This window comes from Mchenga conophoros, linkage group LG8 (genome assembly GCF_057382185.1).
Source record: "Mchenga conophoros isolate Kocher_MC1m ecotype Shallow Benthic linkage group LG8, M_conophoros_male_GT1.1, whole genome shotgun sequence".
NCBI classification, from domain to species: domain Eukaryota; kingdom Metazoa; phylum Chordata; class Actinopteri; order Cichliformes; family Cichlidae; genus Mchenga; species Mchenga conophoros.
This window is the reverse complement of record NC_140533.1, coordinates 5,797,029-5,821,217: the sequence shown is the minus strand read 5'-3', so window position 1 is coordinate 5,821,217 and position 24,189 is coordinate 5,797,029. Positions and strand designations below refer to the sequence as shown.

General features: G+C 39.6%; 2 protein-coding genes across 10 annotated transcripts in view; both read left to right on the top strand.

The window, feature by feature from the left end:
* Positions 1–782: 782 nt before the first annotated feature.
* sult2st2 (sulfotransferase family 2, cytosolic sulfotransferase 2) lies at positions 783–9,848 on the top strand. 3 transcript variants are annotated; one of them, XM_085283730.1, is made up of 6 exons: positions 783–1,076; positions 6,524–6,735; positions 7,442–7,568; positions 7,746–7,840; positions 7,952–8,132; positions 8,895–9,848. In XM_085283730.1, the coding sequence occupies exons 1-6, from the start codon at positions 938–940 to the stop codon at positions 9,002–9,004; spliced, it is 864 nt and encodes a 287-aa protein (XP_085139856.1). In that variant the 5' UTR covers positions 783–937; the 3' UTR covers positions 9,005–9,848. The 3 variants fall into 3 exon arrangements, with proteins under 3 accessions (XP_085139856.1, XP_085139857.1, XP_085139858.1); XM_085283731.1 differs by lacking the exon at positions 783–1,076 and adding an exon at positions 4,851–5,357; XM_085283732.1 differs by lacking the exon at positions 783–1,076 and adding an exon at positions 5,383–6,388.
* Positions 9,849–13,715: 3,867 nt separating this feature from the next.
* Positions 13,716–24,189, top strand: part of LOC146567981 (uncharacterized) — a 46,822-nt gene continuing 36,348 nt past the window's right edge. For 2 of the 7 annotated variants that reach the window (XM_085283726.1, XM_085283722.1), the window contains exons 1-8: positions 13,716–14,545; positions 18,988–19,805; positions 21,127–21,316; positions 21,411–21,769; positions 22,234–22,353; positions 22,433–22,630; positions 22,773–22,913; positions 23,446–23,706. In XM_085283726.1, coding sequence (XP_085139852.1) covers positions 18,999–19,805; positions 21,127–21,316; positions 21,411–21,769; positions 22,234–22,353; positions 22,433–22,630; positions 22,773–22,913; positions 23,446–23,706 — 2,076 coding nt within the window. In that variant the 5' untranslated portion in view covers positions 13,716–14,545; positions 18,988–18,998. Of the gene's footprint in view, positions 14,546–15,707; positions 15,746–18,987; positions 19,806–21,126; positions 21,317–21,410; positions 21,770–22,233; positions 22,354–22,432; positions 22,631–22,772; positions 22,914–23,445; positions 23,707–24,189 lie in introns of those variants that run through there. The other 5 variants (XM_085283723.1, XM_085283727.1, XM_085283724.1 and 2 more) reach the window with 5 other exon arrangements.

Here is a 24,189-nt window from a genome sequence, read left to right as displayed (position 1 = left end):
TGTATCCACAGGCTGTGAGGCTCCTGAACTCTCTGCCCCCCTCTCACGGACAATAACCATATCCAACTTCTTAATAGCAATGAACTGGTCTGCATTGGTGCATCATATCTTTATTCTCTTCCCCCTCCTGCCCCCCCCCCCCTCTTTCTTAAATAGATAACTATCATATCTGATATCATATCTCACAGTACAATAATATTGAATGGGTTGCATTGTTGTATTTTGTCATGTTTCTCAGGTCTTTGTCTGAATTTCTACGAACATTATTGCTAAGGATTGTCTTATTGCATTGGAGTCACACTGGGTTAAATATGTACACTTGGGTTTTAAGGGGTATTTATTATTTTCTTCTTTTTTTTTTGGGTTGTATGGAAGCCCCAAACGCAATTTCATTGTTCTTGACAATGACAATAAATAAATAAATACTAAATACTAATACTAAATGAGCTACAGCCCAAATCCCTTTAGATCTCCATTCATCCACGTACACAGATTTCCTACACAAACGAATATACCTGTTGTTCCATATAGGGGTATTGTGAGGAGTAAAGTTATGTTTGTAGATTAATTTCCAGTAGAGAAGGACCTGCTGATGGAAAGCTGAGAGTTTAACAGGTAACGAACTGCAATCAAAGTCACAACGTAACAAAAAGTCTATTCCACCCATTTTGCCAAAAATCACACTGGGAATAATGTTCCAAAAGGAAGTTCAATGATTACTTGGTCATGAATGCTTGAGCTTTGACAAAGAATCGCACACTTGTTGGAAAGTGACGCAAACAGAAGCCAGCGCGAGACCACAGGAGAAGCGGGAGTTGCGCTACAGTCTCGAGCTACAAAAACAGTGATAGTGCGTTAAGTTGAGACAAAGTCCAGCAGTTTTTCAGCTCGAAGCTCTCAGAGCTGTTTTCAGTGAGCTGCTTCTGCTTGTTGAAGCATGACTGAGACAGAGTTATACACGCTGTACAAAGGCGTCTATGTGCCTTCAAGTCTCCATCCGCCCGAGAGCCTCAGGTACTACGAGGAGTTTGCGTTTCGTCCGGATGACATCCTTATTGTAACGTACCCCAAGTCTGGTGAGTGATCGCGGTTCGACTGCAAATGGTTTCTTTTATGCTAAAGAGAGGTTTGTTTCAGTAGGCTGGAAGAGGATTTTTCAACCTGTCGTTTTCTTATTATAAGCAGCAATAACACTATATAATCGTCCTGGCGTTGGTCTAACACGTCGTTTAAAACAAGGATTGCTCTTAGTTTCCATTTTATGCGACCACGTTAATGGTATGTATTTAGCATTAAATTTCATTGTGGGGTTTATTTTAAATGTGGGAACCTTGTTGGAAAGCTCTCATCCCCGACTGTCCGTTGAGTCTCCGGCAGAAACAGGTCTGTCAATGCCCGGCGTCTAAATATATGCAATTCACTCCAAACCTGAGAACCTCATTTCTCTGGATCACCAGTGACCGTCTGCCACAAAGTTATTGACGATGCTTCCATGTATATTTATGCCTAATGTCTTTGAGTTGACTACAGTCTATAGAAGCAATGTATGAGGGTTATAAAATACATAAATTACCTGTTTTATACACTGTTAGAAAAAGCATCTTGAAAAAATGGTAATATTCCGGCAGCTGGGGCGCCAAAATACGACCGTATAATTACAGAAAATAACTCCCGCATAAAAATACGGTTATTTCCAGTAATGAAAATACAATTAGTTGCGCTAATTTGACATGGGATTCTGCCTTTTCCAAGTGCTTTTAGACATTAAATTAGGAACATTTTTACGTGATCAAACAATGAAATTACCTATAAACAAGGTCACTGAATGTGGAAATATGAATCATAATACGTAAATGTACAGAAATATACAGTTAACAGTTGGTTTAAATAATAATTGATTGCATGCCCTGGGACAGACTGACAGAGGCGAGGCTGCCATCACTAGTAGGCGGTAGGTGAAGAGTCTTGACCACGGACACAACGACGGAGAGTGTCCGAGCCGGGGCGTGAACCTGCAATCTTCTGATCACAAGGCGAACTGCCAACTCTTGAGCCCCGAACGCCCTAACTAGTAATGATAATAATACTTATGTGATGAAACACAAGCTTATAGGGATCGTGTTATATACTTTTCCATAGCATTACATTTGAATTCAACAGTTCAATCTTTCAAATAACGGACAGATATTTGTGAAATCATGATACATTAGTGAATGTATGTTAACAATCTAAATATGCATATGCACAGACAGATACATTTAATAATCATGACAATTATGTTGTATTACATTACAGTGATTTAACGTTAATTTACATTCAAAATGTGAAGTCAAAGTCTATTTACGTAACTTTAATGATGTTCTAGAAGAACAGAACATTACTGTAAAATGCAGTAAAATACCTTCATATTAGGGTTTTTTCCTACGGTCGCAGCCATACCCGCGACCTTGTTGTTAGTTCACATTCATTGGCCGATGCTTAGCGTCATGTTATTTATATTAATTGCAATTCCTACCTCTACATTTCTTTTTCAAAATATATAATTAGCACAGCGCGTCCGTGCAATGTTTTACATTGTGGCATGCAGAGAAATCTTAACCCCAAGCTGGTAGGGGAGCTCTTTATTAAAACACTTGTGGTGCAATGTGCCTCAAGGTTCAACAACAGCACAACAGAAGTCACTCATGGTACAGCACTCTCTCTACAAAACAACTGTCAGTGACGCTGCACCACGGCGTAAACACAACATTCAAGATAACAGTTTAAAGTAACGTAACCATAAACAATGAAACAAGAACATCTAAACAGCAGCACATGTCCCAAAGCATGATGGGAGACACTTCTGGATGTATTTTTACGATCTAAATATGCATATGTACAAAAAAATTTATTTAACAAACAAGTAAATTGTGTTTTATTACATTTACAGTGATGTTATGTTATTTTACATTTGACGTGTCAGATCACAGTCTACTTATGTAAATGTAATGATGTTCTAGAAAAACAGTACACAACTGTAAACTACACAGTAAAATAATTTGACATTACTATTTTTTGGAACAGTGTAATACAGTTACCGTGGCACAGAGCAGCTGTACCTGTATTAGTGCATTATACCTGCAGCCTTTCTTCATGTTATGTACAAACCCCTCGTAAAAATAATTTCAGTACATTCTATTTATCAAGATGAGCAATAACATAAAAAAAAATCACCTAATGATCAGAAGGTTGGTGGTTTGATCCCCGGCTCCTCCAGTCTGCATATCAAGTATCCATAGGCAAGATGTTAACTCCTGCTAACTAACCAGTTGCTCTCTGATGCGTCCATCAGTGTGAATGTAGTTAGAGTGCTTGTGAGAATAGGTGAATGTAGTATGTTGTATAGAGTGCTTTGAGCACTCTTGGGGAGTACGATATAAGAATCAGTGTATTTACAACTTAAAATGTGATGTTCAGTACCAGAATGGTGTTTTTTACTTGCAAAAACAGAGGAATACAAGTGAAGTTTTATTAGAGTTTGGACATATTTTCTACAAAGTATTTGTGAACACCAAAAACAATCAGCAGGCGATGGATGGATTTAAAAGGACAGACAGGAAGTGGACTAGATCAGCTCTGTCTTAGACAGGGACTTTAGCTTGGATAAAATTAAAAAAGTTAAATAAATACAGTGCTAACTGAAGAAAATGGATGGCTTGTAGTTTTAGTTTAAGCTTTCTCATTATTACAAGAGAAGAATGCATATTTAGGGAACTGTGTACAACTGGTTCATTGTCAAGCCAGCATTCAGTTTTGCTAGAATGGCAGGACAGATCTGAGCAGCACAAACGAAACTTTTTGCAGCACAAACCAGCACAAATGTTTGACATCAACTTTTTTAAATTTGACACTCAAGTTTGCCAGTGTCATGAAATGAGGTGAGCGAGTTTCTGCTGACTACTGTGGGCCTATAGTAAATATTTGAATACTGCATTAAGCTCGCTTTGTACAGAAAGATCTTTTAGTAACAGACTCGTGAGTAGAACATAAAATGCCCACAGACTGTCTGGACCATACTATGCACAATCACAAGGTAAGGCAAACAAGTGAAACATATATCTGGTCTACTACATTAAGGTGAAAGATTCTGGAACTCGCTCATTTCTAAACCCTGGTTATTGTCACGGTTCTGGGTCTGGGGACGCAGGGTTTATGTTTTCTGGTTTTTGAATATTCTTTGATTTAGTGTTATTCATGTAATAGTCTTTGTATTTCTTGTTTCTTAGTTATTTTCTGTAGTTTCTATGATTTAGGTTGTGTTTATGCCTTTGCTGTATTCCACATTTCATATCTAGTCACCCTTTTCTCTATGTTCATGCAGCTCCTCTGTCCAGACTATGTTCCCTCCTTCTCCCTAGTCAGTCATATCTCCTGGTCTCAGTGTCAAATCCACGTCATACGTTCACACCGATCATGCTATGACAGTGTGAACGGCACAAATCCGATATTTTCAAATCCGATCTGGGTCACTTATGTGGTACTGAATCCGATACATATCCGATGTTTCAGAAAGCGACTGCTGTTTGAACGGTCAAGTCGCATTAAATCCGTCTTTTACGTCACTGACACAAGACAGACGCCAATTATCAGCGCTGGAGAAGCGCCCGATAAGACATCGTGAATGCTTCCTGGCCATCCGGTGAAACTGCTGGGAAGACAACGTTGGAGAAACGTGAACATTTTATTTGTACTGTATAATCTGCAGATTCTGACAGAAATCTGCAACTATCCTTTGAAGCAACGCTCCTCTAAAACAGCAATAAGGATAATTATTAGGTTATTTACATTATTATGGAAATAACAAAATTGGGAAACGTGAAGTCCGAAGTATTTATATTAAGGGCCATCAGTCAAACAATAGTTTGCTCTGGGTCTAAACAGAGCGCGTTGTGTGTGACGTCTTCTTTTGCGCATGCGGGACGCTTTGAGCGTTCACACTAGAGCGCGTTTGCTGTCGCATTTTATTTGTAGTGTCAACAAGCAGACAAAGAAATCGGATTTGATCAAAAAAATCGGAATTGAGCATTAAGACCTGCAGTGTGAACGTAGCCTTAGTCTGTGTCTCATGTTTCCTGGATTAAGTCCTTGTGTAGTGCTTGCTTAGTGTGTTTAGGTTTGCTTCCTCCCTGTCTCGTTATGTTTGAGTACTCCCAGCTGTGCTGTCCTCCCGTGTCTCATTCCCTCATTATCCCTTTGTGTATTTAAGCCATTTGTCTTCCTCTGTTTGCTGCCGGATTATCTGCGTATCTCCCCTTGTGTTTCTATGTCTCGCGTTTCCCATTCTCCAGGTTTCCATGTCTCAGGTTTCCATGTCTCAGGTGCTCAGGTCTTTAGTTTCTTTGTACTTGTTTTTAAGGTTTCTCCCAGTTTAGGTTTCGCTAACTTAGTCATTGTCACATTTGGCTTTGTTTGACTTCTGCTCCGCCATAACAAAGGCTCACTTTCAGTTCAAGTTCTGTTCCATCTCCAATGCTTGCGTTTGGGTCCTCTCACTCATAAGGAATACCGTCGTGGTCATAAAGATTGTAGCTAGCCGGCTACAAAGCCTGGTTTCCGGCTTCCTCTTTGTAGTGGACTTTCTCCGACCTTTGATTACGTTTCTCCTGAGCCTGGAAATTTAAAGTCTGTGTTTTCAGAAACAGAATCATCTGCTCTAAGGACTTAAAGAACTGTGTTACTCCCACTCCTCCCTGTGCTCACTCCTCCCTGGTCTGGAATAATAATTCCAAAGATTGTTTATTCTGAGACTGCGTGACTGTGAAACTGGGCTCCTCAGAAACTAAAACTCCCCTCAGAGGCTGAGCCTGTGACCTCAGCTGGCTCTGCACTCCTGGAGGCAGTGCAGCCTTCTTCTCCTCCTCCGTCAGCTGGGAGCTAGGCGAGTTCATCCAGCCAGCCATCCCGATCAGATTGCATGGGCTGCGCAGCCCCAGCTGCTGCATCCTGAGCCAGCTGTGTGCCCTGCACAGCTCCAGATAGCTCTGCTTCAGCCAGAGGTTTCTGCACCTGCTGGCCCTGTTTCGCCTCAGCCGAGCCCCTGCAGCCTCCTGTTTCAGCTGGAGGCTCACATGAGCCCGCTCAGCCATTGCCTGCCTCAAGTCGCACCATACAGTTTATACCACAACAATAAAATGTATTATTATGACTATCTTCTTCAGTCCTGCTGTCTCCCTGCCGGATCTTCTCCTCTTTCCGTCCTCGTCTGACCTCACCTCGTATCTGCTCCTCTTCCTGCAATAACAGAAGACGCCTCCCTGACTAGCCTTGATTATTAATATTATGCTACTGATTCTATTTATTATTTAAGTTTGGGAAATTCTGTTCGGACACCCTCAGCCCAGTATGATGTGTAAGCGTGTTGCAAAAACCCTCTGCACTCTACATGTTAATCAAGATAATTCAATTCAGTCGAACCGCTGAGCTCTAATATTGGGAGGCCCAAATAAAAGCTAAATCAAAACATGAGATTGTTTCTTTTTTGTAGGTACGACATGGATGCAGGAGATGCTCCCTCTCATCATCAGCGGAGGGGATCCGGCCTCCGTTGAGACTCTCCACAACTGGGACCGTGTTCCATGGCTGGAGGAGAATCGAGCCCTCACCCTCAACCTTGAAAAGAGGCCGTCTCCACGCATGTTTACAACTCACTTCCACTACAGCATGATGCCGCCATCCTTCTTTGAAGTTAAACCAAAGGTAGGTCTGCCACATAGTTTGGTTTGTGGGTCATTAAAGCTGTTAATTCAAATGTGAAATGGGATGTTTTATGGGTCTCTTTAATTCCTGCTATAGAGTAGCAGCTTCTCCTCCTTAATAATAAATAATTGGCATAGATATGCTGGGATTCATCCAGGCATAATCTAAATTGAGTGGTTTAAAACATGAATGTAGCACAGGCAGCCAACATGTACTTGTAAAAGACATGTAGCCAACAGCCCCTAATATTAGCCTGATAAAACACTGAGTATACAACTTGTCGGAGAAAAATGTGAAAGTCTTTGTCAGGTTTCCTCCGCACAGAAAACTGATGTGGAAAGAAAATGAAGTAACTGAAAGAACATTACAACACAATTTAAAAGACACAACAACAAGAACAGAGGATTTGTCATTACTCACCACTGACAGCTTCTTATGAGACCTCAGGCTATTACTTAGTAGTTCCTATAAGAAATACAGGGTTTGTATTCTGCTGTGCCTGTGTCCAAGTGTCTGGCATGGCAAAGTAAGCAACCATACAAAAAAAATCACCAGTGAGAAGGTCTGTGATTGCATGTGAAGGACAGGTTATGAACTCAAAGTGCTTTGTCTGTGTAATACATACATTGTAGTTTTATTTGGTCATAGAGCTACAAACTTAAATGTTGAATGTTTAAAGTGAAGTAATGATTTGTCATTACTCCAGGTCATCTATGTCATGAGGAACCCCAAAGATGTGTTTACGTCTGCTTTTCACTATTTCGGGTCAACTTCGTTCCTGGTGAAACCAGGCCCACAGAGCGAGTTCCTCCAGAAGTTCCTAGATGGAGAAGGTTGTTCTTTTTTTTTACTCTGTATTAGAACAGCAGGTGACATTTAGCCTTTTATTCAGTTGTATTTTACAACTGGTAACAAGAGGAATAAGGATTGATGAAGTTGAACCATTAATGCAGAGACGTTTGCTATTGTATTCATAATAACTCAAAGGGAATCTTTTCTTTTTCTTTCAGTTATATTTGGTTCCTGGTTTGACCATGTGAAGGGTTGGCTCAATGCTAAAGATAAGGAGTCCATCATGTACATCTCCTATGAAGAACTTTTAAAGGTGAGAACAACTGCAAATGCTTTCCAAATAATTTAAACACGAAAAAAAGAGTCAAACACTGAGATTCGTGGTAAGAACATGAGCTGAACGGTGTTTGTCTGCACGGTGCAGGACCTGAAGGACTCTGTGGCCAGAATCGCTCAGTTCATGGAGAAATCTCTGGATACTGGAGTAATAGAGAAGATAGCAGACCGATGCTTGTTCAAGAACATGAAGAAAAACAGCATGTCGAACTACTCGGCTGTTCCTAAAGAAATCATGGACCAGAGCAAGTCTGAATTCCTCAGGAAAGGTGTGTTTTTGTAATACTACTGAGAATGGTTACCGCACCCAACCCCTCTCCCCCCGTCAAACCCCCCCGAAGTATGTTGGTTTTGAAGCTGTACTGTATGGTGAAATAGCATGAGTTATATCTCTTAAGATAAGATAAGATAAGATAGAACTTTATTAATCCCTCGGGTGGGTTCCTCTGGGAAATTCGACTTCCAAAAAAAGCACAGCAACGACCAAAGTTACAGTTACAGAACTGTTATATATATATACACACACACACACACACACACACACACACACACACACACACACACACACACACACACACACACACACACACACACCCCTATAACTTCGACTGGCATGTCTAAACAGGACTCTGGGAGGAGGTGAATGTGGATGTAGGTTTTAAAATGAAAGTATGCAGGCAGGAAAATGTTGGAGTACCTTGGATTATTGGTAATTTTTTTTGTCCTTGTGTTCCTCCTTTGCATCACCGACCCAGCGCTCTTTTATCAGACTTTTAAAGGTTCTAATTGGTGCAGAAAAAGTTTTGACTCTGTGTTTGCACCTGGACGTGATACCTAGGTTTTAGAAATGAACCAAGAACTTTCTAAATGATCACCTGAGATAGGGTTTGGATTTTTAGCTTATAAGCCTGGTAATAGTACGTAAGGAACTGAGAAAAACTGTAACAGAATTTTACATTTACAACCTAAAATAATAGACACAACAGTTCCTTCAATTTAGGTTTAATTCTTCTCTGTGTGTTGTGTTTCAGGAATTGCTGGAGACTGGAAGAATCAGCTAACAGAGGCAGAAGCAGAATGCTTTGATGCTGTTTACAAAGACAAAATGAAAGATGTCAAATATAAATTTGTTTGGGATTAAAAGACTAAATGAAAGTCATTTCATCATAGAATTAGAGAAACAAAGTAGAGCATTAAATGGTTTGTTGATATGTATTCATGACGTAATTTCGTAGTTATCAACATAAAACTGGTAACAGCATTCTGATTGGTGCAAAACCAAAATCAGCTCTGTTTAAGTGAAACCCTGGTGGAGTGAGGGAGTTGTCAGGGTCGATGTCAGTGATGATGTTGAAAGAGTCCGCGAAATAATTTTCCACTAGGCTAGAGAACTGTGAAACTTAAAATATCCAATGTCACTGAATGAGAGTGGCAATAGGACCAGTAAAATGTAACATGTATTTGTTTATTCTATGCCATTTTGTTTTCTGCTTCCAAACTTTCAAATGATGTACTTTTAACTCAATACCATTTATATTAACTCTTAAGTTGCTTATTCTGCAGATTTTAAAGCATAAAATGTGATAAAAAGCTATATTGTTACAGATAAAGCTACCCCCTGATGCACAAGTAATTAAAAGCATGTGATATAAACATTCAAAAATTATGATCTAGTAATATAGTGCATATATTCTGCATAATTAAAGTATATTCTAATGCTCAAACATTTGTTCCATTACTTAAGTAGATTTATGCCTTTATTCAATATGAAACAGTTTTTACATTTGGGTGCAATGCCACTTTACATATAATACTTTTGCATACGCACACAGGTCTGCACAAGTATGCAAGTTTTCCTGTGCTGTGTGTTTTTCTGGTCAAATGCTCTGAAGTGTGACAAGGAGTTATGCTACCCTCTGTAGCTCAGATCGTACATCTTGTCTGTTAAAGTGGTCACTGTGCCAGATTAAAGCCCTAAAATCTTGCCTAAGTCATGTTTGTTAAATGTTACTACATGTACAATATTGTTAGCAAGAATGTACAAGCTAGCAGTGTATGGGACATCAATGATAACGTGGTGTAAATCATAATTGAGTTCAATGCAATGTTACATCACCAGTCATCTGAAGGCTGTTACGTCCCCTGGCTAGTCTAGGGGGTTGAAGGGACGAACATAAAGGTGGATAGAGAAGGAGGAGCCAAGATGGTAATTTTAGAAGGTTTATTTAATACTGGTGATGGGATTTGGGGTCAGACTGAGGTATAACGTCAGGGAGAGCCAAGGCCAACATAACAAACAAAACATCCCTGATGTAGAAATAAAAGAAACTTACCTAACTCCAAAGAAACAAAATATACAACCTATAACCATAACCTACCTAACAACACATAAACAGGAGAAAACAGGTTGTCAAAACAAAAGGCAGCTCTCCCCTACAAGCCGTCTGAACATGAAAACAACAATGCTCATACAAGATCCAAAGGCATGCAAGCCTGCACAGGTATGGCAACCAAAATAGCCAGAAGGCACAGAAGCACAGCTCCACAGACCTTAAATAGTGCTCTGCTGATTACCAATTAGCCGGACTCTGCGCAGCATCCAATCGGGACAGAGGAGGTGGAGCCTGGACAAAACAAAGGGTTAGTAGGGAGAAGAGACATCCTCCTGGGGGATGTAACAAGGCACTTTAGATTATAAGGTAAAGATCATTCAGTATAAGACAGAAAACAGCAACAATCAGACTATCCCTTATGAAAAAGCCCTTGGAGAGAGTGGGAAGGAAGAACTATTTAAGCATGAAAATACATCTTGCAGAACCGGACTCAGTCTTCTGCCATGACGGGCTGTGAAGTGACCATAAAGACACAGAGTAAAACAAAATGTATGAGAAGATAAAACCAGTGACGGTTAATGGTGTCATACTGATTATCATGTTTGCTTTCACAGCAGTGGGATTGCTGAGCCTCACAGAAAAGAAGGTACTGTCAAGAAAGAATTAGCAGACCCAAAATGATCTGCTTCTTTAGCTTGCTATTTAACCTTCAGTAGCAAGCTGCAAACCTTAACTAAGCAATCATTATGAAGTCATTTGGGCTCATAAACCAATAAATGGTTTAGACAGGGTTTTTTTGTGTGTGGTTCTGAACAGACAGCCTTTGAAAGGTCATGCTGTAAAAGCTGGCTGTAACTGAACGCAAGATTGTTCGATAATTGTTTGTAGTTGTCTGAATCACTACTGCAAATCCTTTTTCTAATAACTAAGTGCAGGGTGGAGTTTAGAAAGAAATCTATATCTGTAAAATTCTTTCTTTGTCAAAACGTGAACTCTTTGCTCTTTCACGTGGGTGCGTAGGGAAAGAATTTACTTAAACTAATCATAAGTAACGATTATGGAATGCCTCTTTCCCCCCCATAGTTTCCACCGCTTTTCTTTTCTTGTTTCAAATGTAACAGATTGCAATCTTTGTAAATATGTAACTATTTAATGACTTAATTTTTTGTATTTCCGTTTACTCACACTTGCAAAATCTTTCCTCTGCTCCACTTAAAGTCAGAGGAAAACTACTGTGCTTTGTCCTGCAGTACACAGTCCTTTTGCTATTTTGCAAAGAACAGTTGTCCAATTAGCGCCTCATTCTATGTCACACCAGTTTTTACAGTGTAATGTCCCTGATGACACATTCTGCTTGCGTTTCAGGGTGACACTGATGTGGTTTCCATTTCCCAAACATGCAGTGAGTGTTGTCAGAAGTGTAAAAGGCTTAAAGTGTTTGATTTGTTTCAATTTAACATTTTAAAACATTAGCGATTTCTTGGTGCCGCATTGTAAAAGAAGTTTTCCACTGTTAAGACTTTGTATTAGCCAACACAAACTTAGTTAAAGTTAGAGCAGCTTTTCTTTTAATTTATTGTATAATAATACAATTATAAGCAATTCATATATTTTTCATTTGTTTTTTCCCCCCCAAAAAATTGGCATTCGGTTGTGGAAATACTTCAGCATTCTTGAGTTGCGTAAAATTGAGCCAGAGATCATTGTAGGACTGAGCAGAAGATCAGCTGTGCCATCCCTTTATGATTTCAGTATTTTACTGAATAATTGTCCAAACAACGAAAGGGTCACAAATTAGGGCACAAACAGATTTTATTTAATTAAAAAATGAGGGAAGTCAGATCCCTCTTCCGTGGAACCAGGTCCCACTTTTGGTTCAGGAGACAGGCACCCTCTCATCTTCAAAAAAAGGCTTAAAACTTTCCTTTTTGCTAAAGCATATATTTAGGGCTGGATCTGGTGACACTGAAGCTCCCCCTGCTGGGGACATCAAGAAGCACTGTGTGTTTATAGAGCAGTCTGTGTTTAATCATTAGTTATTATTCATCTCTGGCTCTCTTCCACTCTGTCTTTTATCCTATTTTTTATCCTAATTATATTATGGCTGCCCCTCCCTGAGTGTCCCAGAGGCTTTTTTCTGTTAAAGGGGAGTTTTTCCTACCCACCACTGCCAAGGCTCATGAGGTGCTGTTTGATTGTTGGAGTCTGTTATTGTCTATTATTGAACAGTGTTAAACTTGCAGTAAAAGTTGCCTTGAGGGAACTATTGTTGCTGTTTGCTGCTATATAAATTGAACTGAAACTGAATTTGTCCAGAGTCTGTTGCTATCTGGGCAACTAATCTCACAACTGTCTGCGTCTGATCTGTTTCTCCAGATGTTTATCTTCAGTTGTTGTGACCTACACTTGGCCCTGTCAGGGGCACAGCTCAATAATTAGATTTAAAAACTAAATGCAAAATTAGTGCATCTAATGGAAATTCACATTACAAAACATTTTATATTTTATGCCACACTTGTATTTTGCCTGTAACAAAATAACAAGCCGATTAAAACGACTCTCCTATTTTTTCTCTCCTGTTTTGTGAGTTAAATATCATGGTCAGCACGGACACAAACATACAATTCCTCCATCCACTGGAAATGGGGTCTCAGAGTTGCTGATCTCAGAGTTAATCAACTCAAGAGTTTACTTTCAAACTCAAAATTTCTTGTACATGCTTCCAGGAATAGAGGACTCAAGTGCACAAGAGTGAAAGTTTAACACGTTTATTGAAGTCACAGAGTCAGACGTGGTTGAACTGGTTGAGGCACCAAACGACATTCCTACAGTAAGTGCAATGATCTTTTGACTACCAAGAGGCTTGAGTAGCATGCCAAGCTGAGACATGTTAAGCCTTTAAGAAAGTTTGTTTGACGTCTATTGGGGTGTTGTCATCGGCATTTTTAAATATTCAACCAAAGAAATGGTAAAACCTAAGTTCAACTTTACACTTTTTTTGTTTGTTGTTGTTGTTTGTATGTGTTTCTGAACTCATAAACAACTGTTTTTGTTTTGTTTTTTATGACATACTTGTTCTTCACAGACACCCACTACAAATAGATGATTTATAGAATAGGATACTGGGGATTACACAAAATATAAAGCGTGTATTCATCAATCTCACACTGAAAAGGGAGTGTTAAAGGGGGAAAGGGGGAGGAAACGGGATCTTAAACAACTTGTTTCAGACACTAGATCAGCAGTTGCTGATAATGTCACTGTCTAACACAAAAGCTGCCCTAAGGCTACCTCACTACCTCAGAATATACATTCACACGTCTCTGAAAACTGTTTATATGTCTGTTTGGTTTTATATGTCAAACTTAGAAACAAAATAGTGACAAATTTGATTGTGAGTGATATACTATTTGTGAGTAGCTTTCGCACATGAACGCCTCTAAAGCAGAGAACGGTTTTTTACCACCTTTATCGAGCAACGTGAATGCAGCTTAGCAGTAGCTAGCTAGTCGGCCAAGATGTTAGCATGCACAATGAGTTTCGATTTAAGATTTTCTACTAAATTGGACTTTTTTAACAGTGTTAAGATTCCCTAATACAAGTGCCGCCCCGATTAATCGCTGTAACTCTTTATATTGACCGACTAATGTCATTATTATTACTTCATAATATTTCTGCTGTTAGTTTCGAATGCTAGCCAGCATAGCGCCGTTGCTAGCCATCATAAGTATCTGTCATGCTTATATCCTGCCGGACAGAGATGTTGAATGCAGGCTAAGACACACGCCCCACAACTGTAACTAAAGGGTTGTTATCGTAATAACAGGTAGATGGACAGCATTTTCACTTAGTTATTTCGTTCTAGGTTGTTGCTTCTTTTTCCACAGTATTTCGTAACAAAATAATTATTTTGAATATATGAATATAAAAGTTGCAATGCAATGACGAGGTACATTAGTGTAAAGTAGTCGTTTCTTAGTGGATGTTTTGTTCTTGTTCTCCGAAGGCTCAAAAGCACTTTCGCTGTACTAAATGACACACTGTAAACCCTGTAGTTTTACATTTGATTAGATAATGTTATAAACATGTCGTTTCTGCTCTTATTAAAGAGAGCTCTGAGGACATACAGATATACTGTCTGCTTGACACTACTTGTCTAACTGCACGGGCGGTTGGAGACCTCTGTTTCAGGTAGCTGGGTAATTATCATATATCACAAGACTGGGACAAAAGTCACATGGACTCTCATAACTATTTTACTTCTGCTGAGGTAAACTAGTTAAGACTTGTTACTCTTCGTGGTTTATTGTGATGCACTGAGAAGATCGAAGCACACTGATCACTGTAAGGTATGTTCTCACTGACAGACTATACATATATATACTATTCTGTGTCAGTAAAATAGCCCCGCATTTTTGCCTATATTAAAAGCTATCCAGCCTCTAATTTCCAATATATTTCATGTTAAATTGGAGCTGTTTTAATTGTCCTTAGTTTGATATTTCATGTTAAACATATCAAGAGTTTCAGATAATGAGGTCAGTGTATGTACGAGTAATCCCTGTGTGTTTCAGACTGCTCTGTTTCACCTTTTATTGCTCTTTGCTCAGCATGATGTCATTAAGGTAATATCGCCCGTATATATTCAGTGACACACCTGCTGTTTGTGTTGTTGGTTTGTGAGGGATCTCAAGTGAGGAAAAGAGAGCTAAAAGAACTTGTTTCAGACACTGGATGAAAACGGTGTGGCTGAGATAACTGATTACTTTTTTGGACTGTGAGCTACCCCTCTATAGTTCAAGAGGGTTTTGAACGTCACAGGAGTTGAGCAACCAAACGTGACTGGCAGGAACATCTTAGGCCTCTGAAGTTTCTTGTGTGTGTTTCTGTTTCCCCACGCCTTATTATATCACCACAGGTTGACAGGAAGTAATGTAACAGACAGAGTTTAGTAAGATCAAAACTTACTGTGCTGTAAGTTTTTCAGTGCGAGCCAAATATTCTGGTTAGTTATGATGTAATTATTACATGCACAGCACAAGTATGTACATTTGTATCCAGAACTACACAGAGCTGTGATTACTTTCTGTTTCCTTTCCTTGTGTAATGGATTGTTTTGAGCCTAATCATGTCACATGGCTTATTACCCAACAGCTGATGCAAATCAGCTGAAGCAAAAGCCAGGAATGTGAAACCTAAGGCCTCATGCCCTCTTTGTTTTCTCCCCAATTTCCAGTGTCCAATCAGAGAAGAGTTTTGCTTACTTTACACTGTGTTGTCTTATAAATTCTCAGTCTTCATTAATGCTTTGACCATTTCTGGAAATGTGAGTGTGGGTACATCGCAATTAAGGACAGAGACATGACATACATGCATACATGAGCATGGCTGTTGGTTTCAGTTTCATTTCTCTTCATGCTTGAAACGAAACACAGCAGGGTGGGAGGGAAGGGAGGAGGAGGAGAGTATTTAAGCTTGAACAGGATGTTTCAGGTTCATGTCTTTGTTCAAGGAGAGATGAGTGCAGATCTTATCATTTGAAGGAACAGGTAAGATTGCTCTGATTCCAGCACTTTTGTACTATTGGCTGTATTTTATGCACACATATAACTATTATATAGTCTATATGTTTATAGAGCCTTTTGGTTTTCATAGATGATAACAGTGTAAACTCACAAAGGGTAGTCATCAGCAAACACATTGTGGTTCTTTTGGATAAAACATAATCTGCTTCTGTGGTTAACATGTTCTCACTTATTGCTATTTTGATATAACTAGTGCCATTTTATTCACAGTGCTGCACATTTAGTGTTTGCCACCAGTGATAAAACATTGACTAGTGCACAGGATTAGTAGCCACAACAGTTTGATTTAGTGTTAATTTAATCTTGGACATTTGAGCATTAAAACCTGCACATTTCGCTAGTTTAATTTAAGTAAAACACATTGACACAAAGTCCTTGAAGAAGAAAAGCCAGTAGCTCAAAAGTAACTGGACAAACAACCGTCTTAACTTTAAATATAAAGGAGTGTTTTTAATACTGGTGTGAGAGTCATTAACGATCAGCCTCTTGGAAATGGGAGCGCATGTATAAAAATGGCTGTAATTCCTTAACAGTTAATTTAACTTTTGTTAAATCATTTGAATTAAATTGAAAGTCTGCACTGCATTCACACCATGGTGCTTGATTAAAATCAAATCTACCGTGGTTGTGTTCAGAGGCAAAATTATAAACAGTCTTATTGTCCAACGACTTGTGGAACTGTATGTGTGCTGTTAATTGGAAGCATCTATCTATATTTACAGAGATGGGAGTGATAGATTTCATTTCAGATCATGCGTGATCATAAATAATAAAGACCTTTAGACACCAGACATGTAAAATTTGTGTGAATATTTGGTCTATTAAAAATGTTTTTTTGGAATCACTTCTTCTTAATGCAGCCGTTCACACCAGCAGCGTAATTTCACAGGAGGAATTTATGGCATTTCTTTTTCCAAACTAAGCTAAATTTTTGCTAAATTTGGGCTGTAGCTTAAATCACACACTATTGAATATTTATTGTTGTATTTAACGGTTAAGTTCAGACATGCGATACATGCAATGAAATGCTCAAAGCAACAAAACAGTAGCTCACAGTGTTGAGTAAATACACTACGCATCTTAGAAAGTAAAGCAAACCTAAGGTGGAGGAGGAATGTTTCAAAGCAGACCTGGTGAAGATGATGTTCACCGAGGACTGAGGAATACTGCGCTGCTTTCATCACTCAACAAACGTTCAACATTTCAGCACTCCCCCCCCCCCCTAAATATAATTTAAAACGTGAAACATCTCCCACTTTGATTCTGATAGAAATCAGAATTTGTTTAAGTTTGCCTCTAAAACAATACTGACTTGTTTAGGTATTTAATTAAATGCTGTAATGCCTATGAGATGCATGCTTTACTTGCTACCATCTTGGTACTCGGATTCTGTGATGAACTGGTGGACACTAGTTTGTGGTGAATCTGTCTTAATATTTTTATTTTATTATTATTGTGACTATTGATTTCTTTAACTTTGTTGTTGCTGTGGCTTTAAATGGAGTGACACTTATAGGAGTAATTCTTTGGGTTCCTCTTTTGATCTGTCACATATGTCTGACCATGTTTTTGTTGTGCTGTTGTGGGTGATGGATATACATGGTAAAGTTCACATACACGATGTGTTTCAGTTGTTCTTCATCTTCTATGCAACTTCGAAATAGCTGAAGCTGTGCCAGAACTTTTCACGAGTCATTCTATGGAAAATTAGTGAGTGTCACACCCTCAGAATCAGTAAATTTTTGTCATACAATAACTTTTGCATGTCTAATCAAGATACTGAATGTTCATATGTCATACTCCAAAAAATAGTCTGAGATAGAAAAAAAGAAAAAAAAAGAAGAAAGAAAGTAAAGCAAACCCTTCTTAGTAAAAAGACACCTCACCTATGAATTACCTTCTCACCTTCCTCATGCATGCATCAGCTGGCAGCCACCAGCTTCAACAGCAACAGGCAATCTGCAGCAACTGTTAGTTTTGGCTGTCTGTCTTGTTATGCCAGGCAGGTATTTGGCAATGGCTTTGTAACCTTATGATAAAACAGCTGACTGCTGGGAATGTGAACATGTAAAGTTGAGTCATTCTCTGGGTTAACAAATACCTGCCTTTATTTACATATTCATTTATCATACAATCTAAAACATGGTATTGGAGAACATAAGAAGCCATTGAACTATACATCAAAATAATATAATAATTAATTATATAATTATATTTGACCATAGCCACATTTACACTGGAGTTTTCAGGGCATATGTGTTAGAGACAGATTCTAACCTTGATGTGTAAGTAATTTTAAACACCGTATAAACACACAACATGAAGAACATGCTCTCAGTGAGTTGGACATTTTTACAGTTGGCTGTAAAAATAAATTTATTAGCGATTACTTAGAGCAGTGGCGTCACCATTTCGAAACTGGTTAATAGCTGGTTAACACATTAAGTACACTGCCAAACACAGTATACACAGTAACACTAACTTCGGTCCTGCTTTTCTCACTTAAGAAACATTTCTAAACTGAGCCCCATTGTATCTCGTACTGAACTGGAGATTGTCATTGGTGCTTTCATTTCATCAAGACTGGACTACCGTAATTCACTGTTTACATGTTTAAACAAAAACTCCTTGGAGCGTCTACAGATGGTTCAAAACGCTGCAGCAAGACTTCTGACCAAAACATCTAAGTATTCACATGTGACACTGTTGCTAATACAGCTGCACTGGCTCCCCATTGAATTTAGTCCATTTCAAGATTCTGGTTCTGACTTATAGAGCTCTTCATCGACATGCTCCTGCCTACATCATTGAACTTCTACAGCCCCATGTCCCTAGCAGGTCTCTTAGGTCATGTAATCAGGGCCTACTTGTCATTCATCATACAAGGCTGAGAACTAAGGGAGACAGAGCTTTAGCCACGGTGGCTTCCAGACTGTGGAACTCTCTCCCACTGAGCTTAAGATCTCGGGACTCAGTAGCTTCCTTTAAAAAACAACTAAAAGCACATTTTTTTAGAATTGCATTTTGTTAAGTGGTGTCTGTTTTATTTTATACTTTGTTATCCTTGCGTGAAGCACTTTGTGGTCTTTTATCTAGAAAGGTGCTATATAAATAAAGTTTTACTTATTTACTTACTATACAGCAAGCTATATTTCTAGCAGATAATCATATTGTCCATTAATGCTGGTCTCTTTTCTCCCTGATAGTGTCACTCAAGATGGAAAAAGTTCGGACGGAGCTAGTGTCCATTGTCAGGGAGCACCCTGATGGGATCCCGCTTAAAAAGCTGGCTATCGTCTATAGCCAGACATATCACAAGAACTTGACCTTATCCAAACTGGGCTTTGACTCCATGACCAGCCTGGTATCCTCGATGGAGAGGGATCTGGTTCTAGAAGAAGAACTGGTGTTTCACAGGGACCATCGTGGGGGAAACCAGGCGACAGCTGGGGCCAAATGTGGAGCTGCAGCTCAAAGTAGGGAATCAGCAACAGCTCCCGAAGTGAAAAAAAGATGTAAGACTTTGAAGAGAATTGTGAAAATGATGAAAGGACATCCGGATGGGATCCCTCTGAAGTTGTTGACTGCAGCCTATCAACAGAAATACAGCCATGACGTCTCCTTAGTCTCTATGGACTTCAAAACAGTTTCCAGCCTGGTAGACTCTTTGAATGAAGATCTGGTTGTGGTGGAGGATGTGGTGTACCATAAGAGTCACCGGCCTCACAATCAGCCTCAGGCTGGGATGTTCACGAAGACTAAAGAGAACAGCAGACCTACAACACCACGTACGCCTGACTCGCTTATCAGGAGCAGTAGCCCTGCCCTTCGTACTCTACCACAGCGCGATGCCAGTCCTCAGATTGTTCCTCCCACTCAGGCAAGAATGAACCTTCTTGGATCTCCTTTGATTTCCACTGCTTCCATATCTTCCTCCCATTATGTTCCTGTTATTCCCCTTCTTACTGTACCCCAGCCAGCTGAGGAATTGTCCCAAGAGCAGCTCTACCAGAGGATCTTAGAGGTTAGCTGTGCACTCTGATACTATATATATATATCTATATATATATAGGCATCTTTTATCTTTACAGTTTGATGCTGACTATCTTGACATCTTAAAAATCTGCAATACTTTTGAGGCTAATAGTTGCCTCTTAAGTTAAAAGGTACAGACATTAAAGGAATCATAATTTATTATTAATAATAATAATAATAATAAACTACATTTTATATATAAAGCACCTTTCAAGACCCCCAAGGACACTGTATAATAGGATAAAACACATAATAGAACAATGACACAATGAAGAACAATAAAACAAAAGCACAAGATAAAAAACTGAATTTTTTTAATGTAAAGATAGTAAAGAATGCTTTTTTTCAAATGTGTTTACTGGTTAGCCTAAACAGTAAACTAGAATGCAGTCAGCAGCTGAGCATCTACCATCTCTTATAGATAGTTCTCAGTCCTGTGTCTGTTAGCTCGCGAAGATGAAAATATAAAAAGAGGCCTAAATTGTTCCCTGACATGCTTAGGTTGGGGGGTAATATTCCTGGTGGGGTTATTTTAATTTACAGAGTAATGAGTTTTCATTGCAGGAGGATAAATGAATTAAAAAGTCCACTTAGCGTAAACATGTCTCACACTACCTGTGTATACGGTACATTTTTTTTAGTACATAAATTTTGACAAGGTTGTCCCAGATTGACCATGCAGAGTTTTGCATTTGTATTTGCAGCATTCGATTTCATTTGGATTTTGACAACATTTTCCATTCCTCATACCTCTGACTACACGTAATATTACTCAATATTACTCAGTATTACTTATATAGTGAAGAAAACAGTCGACAGAAAACAGACATAGAGGACTTCAGCAATCAGCATTTTTACTGCTTTAAGTACATTATCCAGTTCCATAAACCCATTAATGTAGTTATATTTGATAGTGGGAACACACCCATGCTTGTAAACTAAATAGAAGGATGCAGTTAGAGACAGCTCGTTTTCCCTCTCACTACTTAATTTGGTTGAAGCCATCTGTAAGTAGTTTTCTCACCTAAGAATGTGAAAACATAAAGCGTGCTTTGCTCACTTCAATGTATTGTGAGATTGTCTTACATTAAAACAGTTGAAATATGCAAAAAACTGCCAGACACAGAGAGCTTTGTGGAAGTTCTTAATAGAGTTCTTCATTTATGCATTACAAGCTTGTATCTTAATGAACTCATCTTCTACCAATGTACTCTTAAAACTGAACTTTGGCTTCTGCAGTACACTGTGTTATAGCAGGTATTTGCCTATGGAAACCAGTTGGTGTGTAAAAGTTTATTGATGTGTTTCAGGTGATGGGGACGTACCAGCTAACTGCTCCATCAATGGAACAGCTTCAAACCTGCTATTCTCAAAAGTTTGGTGAAAAGTTTCCTCTTGCCCAGTACATGTCACTGTACGACAACTGGGAAGCCAAGAAGCTCCCCACTCAGTCTCAGCCAACAACTCATCCCAAGACTGGGGTGTGGCAGACCGCTGCAGGTAGCCAAACATCAAAACATTCCATTTCAAGCATAAAAGGCAAAGATTCTCAATAGTCCATATTAATTAAATAGTTTGTATTATCCTCCCACAGCAACACAGAGTCCTAAACCTGAAAAAGAACAGGAACAGGCCAGTGGGCTTAGCTTCCTGTCTGCCTCTGATTTTCCAGTGCTGGGGGCAGATCGGAGTTTGACCAAAGAGCAGAAGACCAAAGTGAGGGATGCCAGCCCGAGAGAAGGCAGCGGTCCTGTCTTTAATAAAGGTTATCATGCACAGCTCAGGGAGCTCCTTGGAGAAAATATGCGAGCTGTGGAGGCCATGGAAGCAGACCAGGAGGACTTCAATGGGAGGTGGAGAAACAGGGACATGGATCAGGATACGATCAACACTCTGATGGAGAGTGTCATACGAGAAATCGCTGGGGATGGAGAGCTGGTCACCACAAAGAAGGTGAGGACGAACTATACTTATTTTTTCTACTGTGTAGCTGTGCATAATATGCTATTTGATCATTTTCCTAATCATTTAGTCTGTTATGCAACATTAAATTATTCTCACAGACTACACTGCTTGCCTCACTGTTTCTAACCCAGGTTACCATCAATATATTTGGGCTTCTACACACATATTTATTTACGCCAGTTTTCTCGCTTGCAGTTTTCTTCCGTCTTGTTTTTCCTTTAGTTTATCACCAGTTGTTTTTCAGCTGCATCTTTGTTTCTCATCTGCTGTCAAGTTTCCAAGAGGATATTTGATTTGGCCCTTCCCATTTATCTGGGCTTGGCACCATCACTACGGGTGCGCTAGGCTTGTGCTTTCCACAATGAGTCATGTTTCACTCTGTTACATTTGGACTAACTCGCTGCGTTTGATTATGTTGTTGTCCTCTCACTGCCTTTCATTCCTGCTTCCAGGTGATATCCCGGGTATGCAGGCTGGTGCCTTCTTTGGACCCAAGAGGGGTCGAGCACCTGCCTCTTAAAGCTCTAAAAGATCTTCAGTACCTCATTAGAGAGATCAACATGTTCATAGAGGTTGGCACGCATTAGTTTTCACCTGTTTTCTCACGGTCAGGTTGCCAAACTGAATTTTATTTTGTCCTCTTTCTCCCAGACCACCTCAGCAGTGACATCCATCTGTACCCTGTATGAGCTGGGCCAGTCATTAGCTGGCCTCAAGGACAAGAAGCGCTACGAAGAGCTAAACCTCGGCCCCCTTTGCAAGCTCCCCTTCATTCACCGCATATTCAAGATTGACAGCAACACGAAAGATGACGATATCCACCAGATCGAGACTGTAGACATCTTAAAGGTGCATTCACAGGGCTTCAGTTTTGTTTTGCACTTGAGCTTTAATGTTTATAAGAGCTTATTTTGTTGTTGTTGTTGTTAAATTATGTTTTACAGTTACAGTATATGTCATAAATATATGTCGTTTCCATTCTTTTGTTTAGCAACTTCGTGTTTTTAGGAGGAAGCAGACGAAGGTAAAAGTGGACCTGGCTGAGTTTATGAAGCATCTGGCTGACCACTATAACTGTGACTCTCCATACGAGCTGGGCATCAGGATAACTGGTCTTGGCCTGCCCATATCGGTAAGAAGCACAATGTTCTGCTACATTCCAGGACGGTTTACTGATGAGTTATGATCAGCAGAGGTTTGGGACATATTTGCTGGGATATATTATGGTTACACAAGCTGCATGTGCATCCACAGCCACACCCCGCACAGCCTGGGTATCCTCCCAGATGAACCTTCTTGGCAAACATACAGGGAGGCTTGGGATCGAGTTAAAGTGCCAGCATGAATTATTGTTTTATTCTGCTTCCGGCTGTGGTCTCAGCTAGAGCCTATGTCCGCTTGGGACCACACTGATTATTTCTTTTGCTGAAGGTAGTTTCAAGTAACTGCTAAATTTAATGAATAATGCTGTGATTTCTTCTCTGTGAACCCCACTGTCCATGCGTTGTTAAGTATTAACTATGACAAACAGTGAGATGTGTGGAAATCTCATTCGTGAACTTATAACAAAAAAAACGACTTCACTTGTGTTTTTGGGTAAAGATTAACCTGCTATACTTTGCCATTATTCTCATATTAAACACAAACACATTTGTCTACTCTAGACAATCTCGAAGGTAGGCCGTAACGAGCACACCATCTTGGAGTGTGCCAGGGAGGTGATTCAGAAAGAGCTGGAGGAGGAGATATACGAACGGCTGAGGAAACTCAAAAAGAGCATCTTGGAGCCGCTGAAAGGAGCAGCTTCCTTCTCCTCTGCGGGCAGCTCGGATCTCTCGAAGAAGTATGCCTCAATGACAGCGGCCGAGGTCGTGCTGGCGGTCTTTACAAATGCAGGGGAGGTGTTCAGCCCCAGGATGGCCAAGGTGGGTGTCACACACTGACAGATGTCTTGTGTTACTGAATCTGGACTGGGTCATTCGCCAGTAAGAGGGTCACAGAATGACGCTAAAGCATCCATCAAAGTTTGAGTGAGAGCGTGTGTTAGTTGGTTACAACTTTAATAGCTAGACTAAAGCATTTAGGTGTGAATGAGTTATAGCAGGGCTGTAACTTGAGTTATGTGACTGACGGCACATAACTAGTAAGATGTGGTTTATATGTTTATTTTTATATGTTACCTGTGAATCCAACTGGCTGAGGTGAATGCTCACTTTGTTTTCTTCATATAGTCAGGATAATATTATGTGATGACAAAAACTCCTGTTCAACAAGCTCAAACATGAAGAAAAGTAAGCGGCCAACACTGTTTTGTATTAAGAACAAATAGAAATGAAAGCTGTCTCTAGTATGTCTATACGATACATCCCAGCTCGGTCCATACATACAAGAGACTGGAAGATAAAACT

What these genes read in the sequence shown, in the direction of transcription:
- sult2st2 (XM_085283730.1), top strand. Translation starts at nt 938, where the DNA reads ATGACTGAGACAGAGTTATACACGCTGTACAAAGGCGTCTATGTGCCT. An exon ending in GAAGTTCCTAGATGGAGAAG is followed by an intron (nt 7,569 to 7,745) that starts GTTGTTCTTTTT and finishes TTTTTCTTTCAG; the next exon opens with TTATATTTGGTTCCTGGTTT. An exon ending in GTCTGAATTCCTCAGGAAAG is followed by an intron (nt 8,133 to 8,894) that starts GTGTGTTTTTGT and finishes GTTGTGTTTCAG; the next exon opens with GAATTGCTGGAGACTGGAAG.